The sequence below is a fragment of the Phallusia mammillata genome, chromosome 1 (genome assembly GCF_965637545.1).
Source record: "Phallusia mammillata chromosome 1, kaPhaMamm4.hap1.1, whole genome shotgun sequence".
Lineage (NCBI taxonomy): Eukaryota > Metazoa > Chordata > Ascidiacea > Phlebobranchia > Ascidiidae > Phallusia > Phallusia mammillata.
The window spans coordinates 25,120,040-25,133,072 of NC_137252.1; the positions used below are offsets into that span (position 1 = coordinate 25,120,040).

The 13,033-nt window shown below is 37.4% G+C and overlaps 1 protein-coding gene across 3 annotated transcripts; it reads left to right on the forward strand.

Moving 5' to 3' along the window:
- The first annotated feature begins 2,301 nt into the window (after window positions 1–2,301).
- Window positions 2,302–5,585, forward strand: LOC145209437 (uncharacterized). 3 transcript variants are annotated; one of them, XM_080079720.1, is made up of 8 exons: window positions 2,302–2,512; window positions 2,768–2,880; window positions 3,048–3,210; window positions 3,277–3,428; window positions 3,769–3,951; window positions 4,153–4,392; window positions 4,803–4,981; window positions 5,212–5,585. In XM_080079720.1, exons 2-8 carry the CDS (start codon window positions 2,841–2,843, stop codon window positions 5,290–5,292), a joined length of 1,038 nt encoding a protein of 345 aa, XP_079935846.1. In that variant the 5' UTR covers window positions 2,302–2,512; window positions 2,768–2,840; the 3' UTR covers window positions 5,293–5,585. The 3 variants fall into 3 exon arrangements, with proteins under 3 accessions (XP_079935846.1, XP_079935847.1, XP_079935845.1); XM_080079721.1 differs by having other exon boundaries at window positions 2,773–2,880; XM_080079719.1 differs by lacking the exon at window positions 2,302–2,512 and having other exon boundaries at window positions 2,577–2,880.
- The last annotated feature ends 7,448 nt before the right edge of the window (window positions 5,586–13,033 follow it).

The window sequence follows — 13,033 nt, forward strand, 5'->3', positions numbered from 1 at the left end:
CGTAAGTCGCCGTACTTTTATTCAAAAACATATCGTTGTTTGGTGCCAAAAATTTAATTTTATGCATCGAATAGTTAATTTCCATGTGTTTTCGAGCCTTGGCAAAAAATCATACTTTTTTTCCTTCGTGTAAAATAAACTGGTCACCAAAGTTGGAATTGACATATCCGGTATACAAGTTTTTTTCCACAAAGCAATTGTTCCCACGAAGCGCCAGAAACAATAATAAACACGCGGATTGCGGAACGGCAAAAACTTGGAACGTGTATATGTTATTTCCCACAGCACGATTACTTGCAAAGAATTTGCATTCCCTTTGGCAAACCTCTATCAAAATCTCCAGCCAAACTTGCGTAAAGAACGATTCTTGTACAAAAATTGCCTCAAAATAGAAACGTACTACTGACTTCGTACTAGTATTGCCCATTTGATCTGGTAAATAACTTCCTTTGGTTTGATTCCAATTTTGTGGGAAAACGTATTTGGTCCCAATTTTCTGGAATTAGACATAATTCTTTGCAATGGAAGTAATCGTTAAGTAAACAACAAGTGTCGCGACTTTGTCGTGAATTGTGTTCACCACGCAGTAAAATCGCGTAAATGTGCTTGCATTTGTTGCCAGAACTGGCCATTAAGCTCAATAAGTAAGATGCTTTTGGAATTCGAATATGTCATGACATTAAAAAGTTTGACAAACGAGCGGAAATAATAAGAAAGGAACTTTATCTGTCGCAAAGGTTTCCTGATTGTAAACAACCCAATTCCAACGATCCGACTTTATGTGGTTTCGCTGTCCAATCACCCTCCCCGACAAAAGACTGATAAACATGTTTTCGACTTCCTTGTGCCCATAATTTATCATGTGGTTTCCTCTGACGTTTCGGTCGTCACCGTGCTAAGTTTATTGTGACACAACATGTAAATGTGCCTGCTGATATACAGATTTACCCAGCTGAAAGCTACGATGTGTTTTTTTAAGCCGTCAAAAAGCGAAATAGCATGACAAAATGGGAAACGGAGAGGAGTAGGAAAAGCTTAGACTTTGATTTGAACATTGCAATAATATATTCACCAAAATGCAAACCACCGTGTTTTTCAAAACAATTATGCATTCTACGTTTTTGACATCCTGTATTGTTTTTACGGCGTGACATAACACAGTTTTTTAAAAAAATTTGCTGATTTGTGTCTATTATTTCACACGTAACCAAATAAACTACCCTATAGTTCAGGGGTGCCCAACCTGCCGAGCGCGGTCGACTGGTCGATCTCGGACTGATTTCAAGTCGATCGCGAGGGATTCAGAAAGTCATTTGAAATGGTTGTTTTTGTGACAAGTTTCTAAAGAATGTTGCTGTACATCATAGATGACTTTTGAAAAGTTCACTCCACAAATACTCTGTAGGCGCTTTGTTACGTCACAAACGTAATATTTTTGGTTATTATTGTTATTTTGGTTTAGCAGTTGCTTTGTTTTTTCCAAATAAATCGACATTTTCGCCTTATCAATCACAATTAACTTTAACCTGAAATTTTTCTCACCATATTGTTTTTTAAAGCTGAGTATTGGATCAGATTCACAAATTGCGTTCAATGCACTGTAAAAACGTAAGCCAAGGCTCGGAAAAATGCAAGTAATTTTTGGTAATATTGGAATGGTAGATCTCGAGAGTTGGACTACCTCTAGAGTCGATCTTGATTTAAAAAAGGTTGGGCACCCCTGCTTCAGTTAGTATATGTTATTGATGTATAATCGATCAGTGGGAAATCGTAATTCAACTTTTGTTAACATTGCATTCATAAATTTGCTAATCATAATGTGTGTCTTTGTCACGTTACGACATTGGTTCTTTACCAAAAGTACATCTTTCCCTCAAAACTTTGATTATTCGTACCAAAGATTTCTAGTTGCTAAACTTAAAAAAAGCGCTTTCCATCGAGTGTGCAGCCAGCTGCACCAAAATTTTGGCAACAACAGCACGTGATTCCAGTTTAACCATGTGTGACGGCTGTTTGTCGTGCAATAACACGGTCACCCTTTTTCCACCACAACTTGAAACCTGATGTAGCCCGATACTGCCGTTAAGCATCCAGTCATCAGGAAATATTCCATTGTACGTTTTTACAATGCGCTATGGCCAGTTTGTTACATGTGGGCTCATGCTGGTTTAAAATTGCATCGAATAAAACGCTTACGGGCACTGGTTTATCCGAATAGGTTGTTTTCCTCGCGACCTTTTTTCAGTTTCGTGTGGTTTTAAACGCTCTTGGCTTTGTTTGCCGATTAGGTGCTTTGTGGCGACTTGCTCTGTGTAGCTAAGTGCCAAGCAAACACAAATACATGCGTTTAAGTGCGTCAGTTTCAAGTGATCACGGCCAAAGAGATAGGATAGTTTCGATTGATAGCAGCTGAATTAATCCCAGTGCTAGCATGTACTTTAAACGTAATACATACTAACTGATATTAAAACTGAGCATGAGTTCAAGTTGTAAAACTTCTATATTTTTAGAGGTAAGGTTGAAATAGTTTTGTATTCTTGTTTTTGAACTTAAACTTTTACGTGACTCACCGCCAAAAGTTGATTTGAAAGTCGTTTTTCACCCGGCCCTAGCCTGAACCAAACACTTTTTTTATACTTCACCAGCTAACTTTACCTGTCAGTTTCAGATTTTTAATGGTGTTAACGTTTAGGTCGTAAGTATTTTGTTGACCTTCAGTTATGCTTAAAGTTTTTTGTTTTTTGATATTTGCAACGGTCATCGTCAGTGCAGACTATGTTTCCCTGAAAAAGTGTCAAAGTACAGGAGACAAGACACCGAAGTCCTGCGGAGAAACTTGTATGGCGATGAAGGAATACGATCCACGATACATAAACCGAGGTTTCCATTTTTATTTCTATTTTTCCGGACAGAAAGCAGTTCAATTGTGTTGTTGAAGTAATTTTAGGCCCTATTATACCTAAATGTAAATACAACTAAAAAAATGTCATTTTGTTAAGTTTGTAGATTTTGTTTGTCATGTACATGGACATTTTTTTATAATTTAGGGGACTTTGTGGATCTTCACAGGATTGATCGCATATTGACAAGCCGAATAATTTACACAAAGTCGAACAAATCTTTGTCATGGTGGTATAATGACGATATGCTAAAATGGGTAAAAAACAATGTTAACGACATTAAAGTCTCTGCGTTTTTTGTGCCGCATAGGTAAGTTTGCCATTGTCAAAAGCAAGTCTCCCAAAACATTTAAGGGAAAATGATATATTTTTGCAGACACAATATGAGCAGACCAGCTGAAGCCACGTGCTGCGGGATTTCCCTTACTCAAAAAACTTGTAAAATTTCTGATAATACAGAAAAGGGAAGACTATACGTCGGTTTGAGGGTAAATCAAGATATGTTTGGAACTACTAGTATGCTTGCCGGTAAGTCCGTTACCATGGAAATATCATGTAACTGGGGTGCCCCAAATATTAGGCCCAAACTTAGAAAAACCATAAACAATCCAATCAAATTTGACACGACATGATGTTACTTAAAAACCCTAAAAGCATTTTTAAATCGCACAAAGCATGCTTGAGAGTCTGTACAATTTGCAATGATTTCGTGTCTGCCAAACAATTTTTAGGTAACTTGAGTGGCCTTGATTTTAGTTTCGTCTTGAGCCGGTTTGCATGGTCAAAGAAAGGTTAATTAGTTGCTGAACAAGACTGTTTTTAAAACTTTGTGTTTTACTGTTTTAAACATGAACTGGTAATCGCACAGAGTTTGATTCCACTCCTGTTGCAACCTGCAAACAAGTTATGAATGAAACCTATGGAATATGCTCCCAGCGGGGAATAATAAGGCTCAAAAAGGTTGCATACCGCCACACTGTTACCAGAGAGGATAAAGAAGATGTATTCGAGGAAAAAGTACTGGCCAATTGTACATACACGATTTCCAGAGGTAAGAGTACCCAGCTGCGTTTTAAGCTTCCTACAACAAACCTGCAATTATAGTGAGAAAAGCAATCGTTCAATAAAATAAGTTTTATAGCTTGCATTCGTTTCGTCCCACGGTAAAACAGAAGAACACTTGCTTAACGAAAACATGTAACACGGGGAAACCCCTTTTCTTACTCTTTAACAAAAGTTTTCTGTTTTTCAGATGTGGCAAATAAGTTTGGTGTTAAACTTGGGCAGCACATCGCCAAAATATATTTCAACCGCCAAATTTGGAACATCACCGGTTACCATAGCGATACACAGGCAACCATCACCAACTGCAGCAAAAACAGTTTCGAAGCAACAAGAAATGTGACGCTTAACATTTCAGAGGACGATCTCGTGTGCTATTTGTACGGGACGGACCTAGCGAGAGCTGATTATTTTTGTATGTCTGGAAAAGGTATAGTTGTCACAACTTTGCTTAAATCAATTTGTCCGAGTTATCGTTTTTTCAGAAATCTGTATTCATTTTTGGGCGGGAAATATATTTTTTTAACGTTGATTGGAAATAGGTCAAATCAACCTTTTTAGAACATTGAATCAATTTACCAGCAAATCTACTTAAAGTGACACGTAAGTGGGTCTGAGATTGGGGATCAACGCCCAAAACCTAAAGTATAAGCCCGAAACGCGAAATTTTCGAATTAGGCCTGAAAAGTAGAATTCTACTGGAAATTACGACACAAATACAGGCTAGTGTTGATTCAAAATCGAATCAAGCCAGTTTGTTTGAAGTTTAAAGTTTAAACAAAAGGTCGAACCCAAACGCACACGTAACACCGTGTATAGTTTTGGCTTATTTCTTTACAGACAAATCAAAGAAAACTACAAAACAAATTGAGACTTCTGGATCAACTGACATTGCTTTTGTAGTGGGTTTGTCTTTTCTAGGCCTCGGGTTGCTTTTGGCTATCATTTGTTTGGGTCAAAAGTTTGGACAACGTGGGAAAAATATTATAGTTTCATGCAGGAAAAATCCAGAAAACAATGTAAGTTAAATCAATATGTAAACTGTGTTTTGTACTAATAGCGTTTGCGCACGGCTTGTTGTCATGTTGCTTTGTGTTTCTTGATTACCTAGTTTTAATTTATTAACCTAATACGTATCATACAAACTGGCGGCTTTTCCATTAACGCGACAATATAGACCAGAATCGCAAAAGAATAATAGGTAACAAATCCACAAACTTGTCTCAACCACTTGTGTTTTTCGGAGCAGGAAACTTCGAGCGATCCTTTCAGATTACAAGTTTCAAGAGTCGATTGTGGCTCAAAGTACATCACAATTCCATCACATTGAATCTTAGAAGCATTTCTTTCACACGGATCTCTGAGTACAAAACCACGTCGGAAAGGCGCAGGATATTCGATGGAAGACGGACTTAAAGAAAATAATTGAAACTTTTTTGAAATCTATGCAATAATACTAGATAATTTTTCAAGAAAAAAACCTGTTTAAGCCCAGTTGTAACAATATAATGGCAAAACAACTGTGAAAAGTGTTACTTTGAATCTCAAAAACGTCTTTCGCCACATGAGTTTGTGATAAAAAATTTCGTAATTTTTGTTGAAAATAAAGCAATATATGCAGTGGTGGGATTTAATTTTTTTTCAGCCGGTTTTGTTACAAAAAGCCCATTGACAGAAACCAGTAATGCTAAGCCGGTTCGCTGATATCAAAAAATTCGTGGTCGGTTCTGTAGGACCGGTGCGAACCGGCTGAATCACACCACTGGTTTTACACAAGACACAGAAGACGAGTAGATTCACTACAAATCGAATTGCCAGTGATGTAAACTAAAACGTAATACACATGCAAAACAGGTTAAGCAACCGAAATTTCGGGTTAAGCAACCGAAATTCTGGTTATGTATTGAAACGTTGCTACAACATATACAGCAAGTCAGCAAAGCCTGAAAAACTGTGAGTGCAAGCAATAGATTTTAGTTCCCAACGAGTTGTATGATGCTGCTTAAAACGTCGCGATTTCATTGAAAGAAAATTGACCTAACCTAAATTCTAAACTAGTGGCAGTCAGTACCCAATAACTTTCATGTGCACAGCAAAAACAAACAACAACGGCAAACGATAAGAGTGACATTAACAGAACACTCAGAACCATAACAAAAAGGCCATACTTTTGTAGCGGTTTAGTTTGCAGGAACGCTACAGTTTGTCTTGTTAAAAGTTTTCGAATTCTGAATTAATGAGATTCAAGTTAATTGTCACCAAAACTTCACTAAACTTATTAGGTTATGTTATCAAACAAAGCAGAGAACCAACACAAGACAAAACCTTTAATCAATTTTCAAAAAAACACGTACTCTTCTATGGTTTGCGGATACATCATCACCAAGTATATACCCAGGATACATGTTTGATTTCTTATCTCCCAAAAAATCTAAATTTGATACTATGATGCCCCTGTTGCTGGTGACTTAATACACAATAAAGAATAAACTCATGCTTGCAAACACTTGTCAACCAAAATTTGTCACAAATACAGCAATATGACGTCACACAGCCTTTACCTAATAATCGGTTTCATGGTAACTTTTAACTTTTTGAGCATTTTTCGTCAAAAGCGAAATGAAAACCGGTTGTGCATTTACATGCTCTGACAAAATGGCAAATTTATATCCGTATTGGAAAAAATGTGGCAACGAGGAAGGAATTTTCATTCCTGTACGTACCGTGGGGTTGCAGAAAGAGAGGTAAGAGATGGAAAAATGTGTATTATTGGTTATTGCATGTTTTTATCTGCCACTGTGCTTTTTACAGGTGTTTTGACCGAAGAGTTTGGTCATTTTCGATGCAGGTAATAATTGTTTAATGTCATAACTGCTGCTTGATTGACCTAGTACAAAAAAACTATAGGTCTACCAACACGTTATTGTTTTCAAGTTAATATTTTTTTTTTTTAAATATTGGTCACACCAGAGCAGCTTGTAGAAAAATAATTATAACTAACCAATGTATTTCCACAAACAGGATCGTGGATCAGTTGTTAATCCAATTTTCGACTTTCCTGTTTCGCTGAACTCCTCAATTGGTATGTTTTCTTATGAAGATTTACGTAAGACTTACTTCGTGGTATGCCAAAATTAATTAATGTTTCACGTAGAAACCAATTTGGAGAATTCCAAAACCGCAGTTGGACGTAGTCCTTTATCCTTTCCCGAAAAGATAAACATAAAAGGTACCACACAAATATAATAATATTATCAAATAATCGCATCAGATCTCGATTTTAAAAATAAAAAAAATAATTCAATTCGAAAATATTTTGTTTTCAACAGGTTGCATTATAGCGAGTCATTATCTTGGATGCTGGTTCTTAAGACAGACAGACGGTTGACAACAGATATATTCAGTTGCACCCGAGAGATGTAGTGCTGTTCCAAACAGGGCGTCCAATTCGCCCGCTTTCAGCTCACATTGAATCCGGTCTTTACGGGAAAGATATTGCTGCAGTTTGGAAACTTGTTTTGGCAGCTCGAACCTCTTCCTTAGTAAAACCGGAATGGTTGAAAAATTTGTGTTCAATTCTTTTAAATGGTACGGGATGGGTGCAGGTCAATTACTTACTTCGTAGCAATGCAAAGCAGTTTAAAAATGACTCCACAACTGTTATTGTAAGGGATTCGACTACCCCAACCCCGGCATTGAAACCACAAAGGCGTAAACTTCAACAAAGTGAAGTTGTTCAAGTTACTGCAATACCCTTACCAGTAAGTCAACCGTATCGAAGGGTTCTAAGGCCTGATCCATGGAAACCATACATTGCTACGACTAAAACATCCACCAGCTTGAGAACAGAAATACAATGTGTTCAAGAATGCCATGCGCACCGTCAATCTACAATCACTGACCCAGAAGCATTAAGAGGTGCAACCGTAGTGTCATGGGCACACTTGTCTGAAAGTGGTCAAACTAACAAAGCGTCATCCATGCACCGTGATCAAGCGATATCTTTAAATTCTGCTGTGATTTCATCTGTTGTTGACCTTGCAAGGAAATCAAACATAAAACAGATTTCAACGTTCGGACGTTCGGTCTTACCATTTGCATATAATTAGGTTGAAGATAGAGGCACAGTGCGGAATTCCAGCACCCCAACTCCGCCACCAAAACCACCCAGAAGAAGGCTATTGGCACAAAAATTAAAAACTACAGAGGTTTTTGTTTTTGCAGCGACTCCTCCTCCAAGTCGGGTAGTCACGCCTCGACCTCGTAGATGGAAAAAAAATTGAATAGTCGAGAAAGATCAAGTATAGAAATCGATGATCAAGCGACAAAACAAACTACGGCAAGTCAAATATACTATGCTGATACTACGGGAAAAATGGAAACTAAAAATGCATTGAAGCAATCGACAAATGTAAAAGAAGAATTTTCAACAGAGGTGCAAAACGAGGATCAATCGAGTTGGCCCGTTGTACAACAGACGTTTATAGATTCCGAACATCAGACAAAAGAATTCAAACCAGCTGCTCCTCTAAAAGATAAAGTCCTTGCTATTGAGCAAACAAACTAGATACCCTCAAAAAATGACAAAAAGGAGTCGAAGTGCAAACACGAGGAAGGTTCTCTAACTGACGTTTCTTCGGAGCAAGCTCACAATGACACACTGAAGGATGTTTCAGACAGTAAAAAGCCTAAACGTAAAAAACGAAAGCGATTTAGGATTAATTGTTGTGTATCGTAAACGGATTCAACGGACATTGTTCGTCATAGGCTGCCTTTACGAGTTAGAATGCCCTGGTCCGTGTCAACCATATTTTGGGCAAACACTACAATTTCCAAACAAGGAAAAAAAATGTTTTTTGCTGTCATATTTTCACCATTGCTCTTTTGTGCTCTTTTTTCTTTTTGCGTCATTGTTTATCGTATGTATTTGTATCGTAATAAAAAATACACATAGGGTTTTGTGTATAAATTCTTGTTATTATTTGACTGAGATCCAAAATATGCGTAGTATTTACTCGCATCCTTGTTGCTAGATGTCATTTGTAATTTTAAATAACTTTCCAACATGCCAAATGCAGTGTCAATCATATTGGCACTAACTATAAGCACGGTTAATTGATTGCATATTGAAGCCTGTTAAAAACAACAAGTGCTCTAAAAACGCTTAAAGCCATCTTATAATGGATGCAACCTTTAAAACACCTATCTTCACCACAGAAGAAGCAAACACCACTTCTGATGAGTTTGGCTCATCTCGTCTTTACGAGAGAGTCATGATTCCGCATGTGCTACTCGCACCTCTCTATCTTTGTTCATGTTCTTTTGTTTATCAACAACGAGGAAATGAAAGGACAGATGTACTAAAACTAACCAACCGTCTTGTATCAATGGCAGCCGTGTTCTCTGTTCCGGGCTGCGTTATCTTTGCATTGGCCTTTTTTTCTTGAGTATTTGGAAATGGTGTGTAGGATCCATCACCCTCCGAAACATATTTATGACTGCTGGTAAAATAACAATGTTTACAGTGCTTTGTCTTCGCCAAGGAACCCTGAACAATTCCATTACTTTCAACAGCCAGTATATTAAACGCACCATCGCTGTTATCAGATATGTAACCTTGACTTTGGTGCCAGCCAGGTAAGTTTCCTTGTTGTTACAACGGTTAGAGGAAAAGCTGCGACCATCCGGGAATGCGAATTCACTACCCAATTAATGTTGTTTCCCACAGGCTATTCCATATGCATCTTTACACTGAGGCAGGTTAGCGTCGTGGGTCTTTCCATTGTCCCCCTGACATTGCGAATCTCTGATCAACATGTGCGCAAAACCATTGTTCGAATCAGTGTGTACACAGCAGCAGTGTTCATTTCTGATTCTGTTTTTCTTAATGTTGCGTTTATGTTTTTGGAAAAATTGACCAATGGGCTTCTCTTGATTTTTTCCTCTCCTTTTCGCTTGGCTTAGACGCTTCTATAAAACCGGTCAGTGGCGGCTCGTGCCTAAAGTGTGTGGGGGTGCTGCTCCAAATTTTAGCCTTTATTTAACATATATAAGTTGGCAAAATATATAGAAAAGCCACATTTTTAGATTTCCAGCCATTGTTTTGTGTAGATTTAAAACAAGTAATACAAATCTTAATTAGTAACTCTATTGTGACGTAATTTTCGTTACGCATTAATGTGCACGGGGGTAAACAGCAGACAATATCATTGGGGAATTTTGTTTACTTGAGTTGAGTTGAGTTGAGTTTATTTCGCTTGGTGAAAGAAAACATAGCGACACAATAGCACTAAAAACAATCACCAAGCCGGAAATAGCTGCGCAACGTTAAAACGTTATTAAGCGCAAAAAAGTAAAGGGCACAATTGGTGGATGATACCAAAACGCGCTGCAGCTACACCGTATTATAAAGCGATGGCAACGGGCCAAACTCAATAACATGCTGTAATAATGTGGCACATAAACACACATGACACAGACTCGAAACGAACGTTAATACGGTAAAACACAACAACAATATATTGAACAAAATAGTAATAAATAAGTCGAAAAGTATTTCAGTTGGACAACATTTAAGAATAACTGGTTATAACAATAACCACTAACTAACACACTTGCTATTCAGTCATTAATATGGTCATGCTTCATTTGAGTAACTTATAGTCACAGTCATTGTTTCAACATATTTCATGAGTCATGACACTTTACAGATTATTGCCACACAAAAAACTAGCCATTAAGCTTTTTATTGGTGTCATAACTGACAAATTTAACAACCACATAACATTTGTGTCAGAACTTGTTTATTGAATATCTTTTCTTTAAAATTTTTTGCACAGACTAAAATTGTCTTTAGTTTGCATATAATTCCTTTTTTTAAAGTGCATTACTCTCCAAGCTTTGAAATTTACAACACTCTTACTTAAATTTAACTCATATGATTAAACCTTGTGCGTATAATTGATAGCTTCTTCCTTGATTTTCAAATGACAACTAAGAAACTGTTTGCTTCTATTTAGTGCTGGCACTGCAAGTGCAAGTCTTTTGGAAATAAAGAAAAGTTTGCATCCTTTTCAGTGTTGAAAAGAACCGTTTTGCCTTAAGGACTCATGGAAATTGCAAAAATGATTTTTCATCATTGTAATTTAACTTGTCAAAACATCATCTAGATCAGTGGTTCCCAAACTTTTTCATATTTTTTGCAAAACGGTCCCTTCGCCATTATTTCGAGCGCTCGCGGTCCTGAAGCCTAAATGTGTATTTCACACAAACGAAAGTTAATTGCAGGATTTTAGCTAGTTATGCAAAATTGCGCATAGCAATCATCCAAAGACAGCATGTGACATCGCAAACAGGACAAAAAACATTACAATTGTGCGCAAACAATTGCATTTTTTGATAGTTGTCATTCAATAAAGGCAATTGTTTAGTAATGGAGACAGTCGATTCTCAATTCTACTTTGATTTAAACTTATTTAGTGGCACAAACTGACGCCGAAAAAGATTATAGAATTACTTCAACCGCTTCGCGGTCCCCCTAAAATTGCCTCACGGACCCCTAAAGGACCGCGGACCCCAGTTTGGGAACCGCTGATCTAGATTATTTTCATAGTAATCATGAACATCAGATCTCCAGAAACATTTTAATTTCAGTAACTAGCTTTTCTTTGTCAACAATAGGATATGTTTGGTGGCCACTACTATCTCCTCTGTAGAATGTTCATTCTCAAGAAACACTTCCCGTGAAGCAATTCAGCAGCTACTGTTTGGATAAACAGTACATGTCCATTATATCAATAAAACTTGAAATAGTCATCACTCAGTTATTTCAAAATTCCTGTTGCTTCTGCAATTGTTTGCTCTGCATTTGATATTGCCTGAATTTCAGTGAGGCATTTAACTTCACAGTCACAGAGCTTTTTTTCTTTGGTAGCATTCAGAACTAAAACTGAGTATTTCTTGTGCCTATTCCTGCATGACATATTTGGAATAGCAGATGTTTTATCCCATTCTGTCTTAAACTTTTTAATTCAGTTATTTAATATAAAGGTTAATCGTGACTTTTCAAGGTGTTAGATACACTTTTTAATTCAATGATAACTGCAAAAACTGAACCCCACTAACAGTCATCTTAAAAAGTCACGACTAACCTTCAAACAAATAAATTGATATATTAATCTATAGATGGCAGAATAGTTATTTAACTATACTCGCTGCCGAACTTAAGAATATAGTACACGGGTTTTGCTTTGGCACACAATAGACCCGGAACAGACGACCATATTCTGGATTTCCGGTTCACACGCTGCGTGATTGGTGGAGCTACGCGAGCCGCAGCACCCTGTCGCCTATTTCGCCCGGCATGTAGCTTTTCCAAGTACGCATGCGCACCAGTGGCGTAGCCAGGGAGGGGCCAAAGGGGCCATGGCCCCTCCCAAATTTTCAAATTTGTACATTGATAAACTTTAATTTTGTGTAGTTTCGTCCTTCATTATTGTGGTTTCGTCTCTTAACCATCAAAGGAATATATAAATTACCAAAAATGACTTTTGTCACCAAGTTGTAGGCCGAAATCCATGCTTTTTTTATTCATGCAGACATGGAATAAATTGTTTGGCCCCTCCCAAAAATTTTGGCTGCCTACGCCACTGATGCGCACAACTCCAAAACGTCATGAAACGTCACGAAACGTCAGGAAACTGGAACTGCAGCTCCAGCATAGATAACTTATTAATTTCATAACTTTTTTAATTTTTTAAAAAAAAAAAGGGTGATCAAGGGGCAAAATATGCTTATTATATATTGCTGACGAATAAAAAAAATAAAAAAATAAAAGTTATGTGTAATATTATATTAAGAGTATTAAGTAAAAATATTAGGGGGTGCTGCAGCTCCGCAGCACCCTAGCACGAGCCGCCCCTGAAACCGGTGCGAACCGGCTGAATCCCACCACTGAATACATGTGTTCTACTTTGTCCTAATAAGCTGATTGTCAGTGAGTCGATAAAGAGCACTGGTGCATGCTTTTTGGACTGGGACAGGTTAGAAAATAAGTTTGAGGATTAAACATG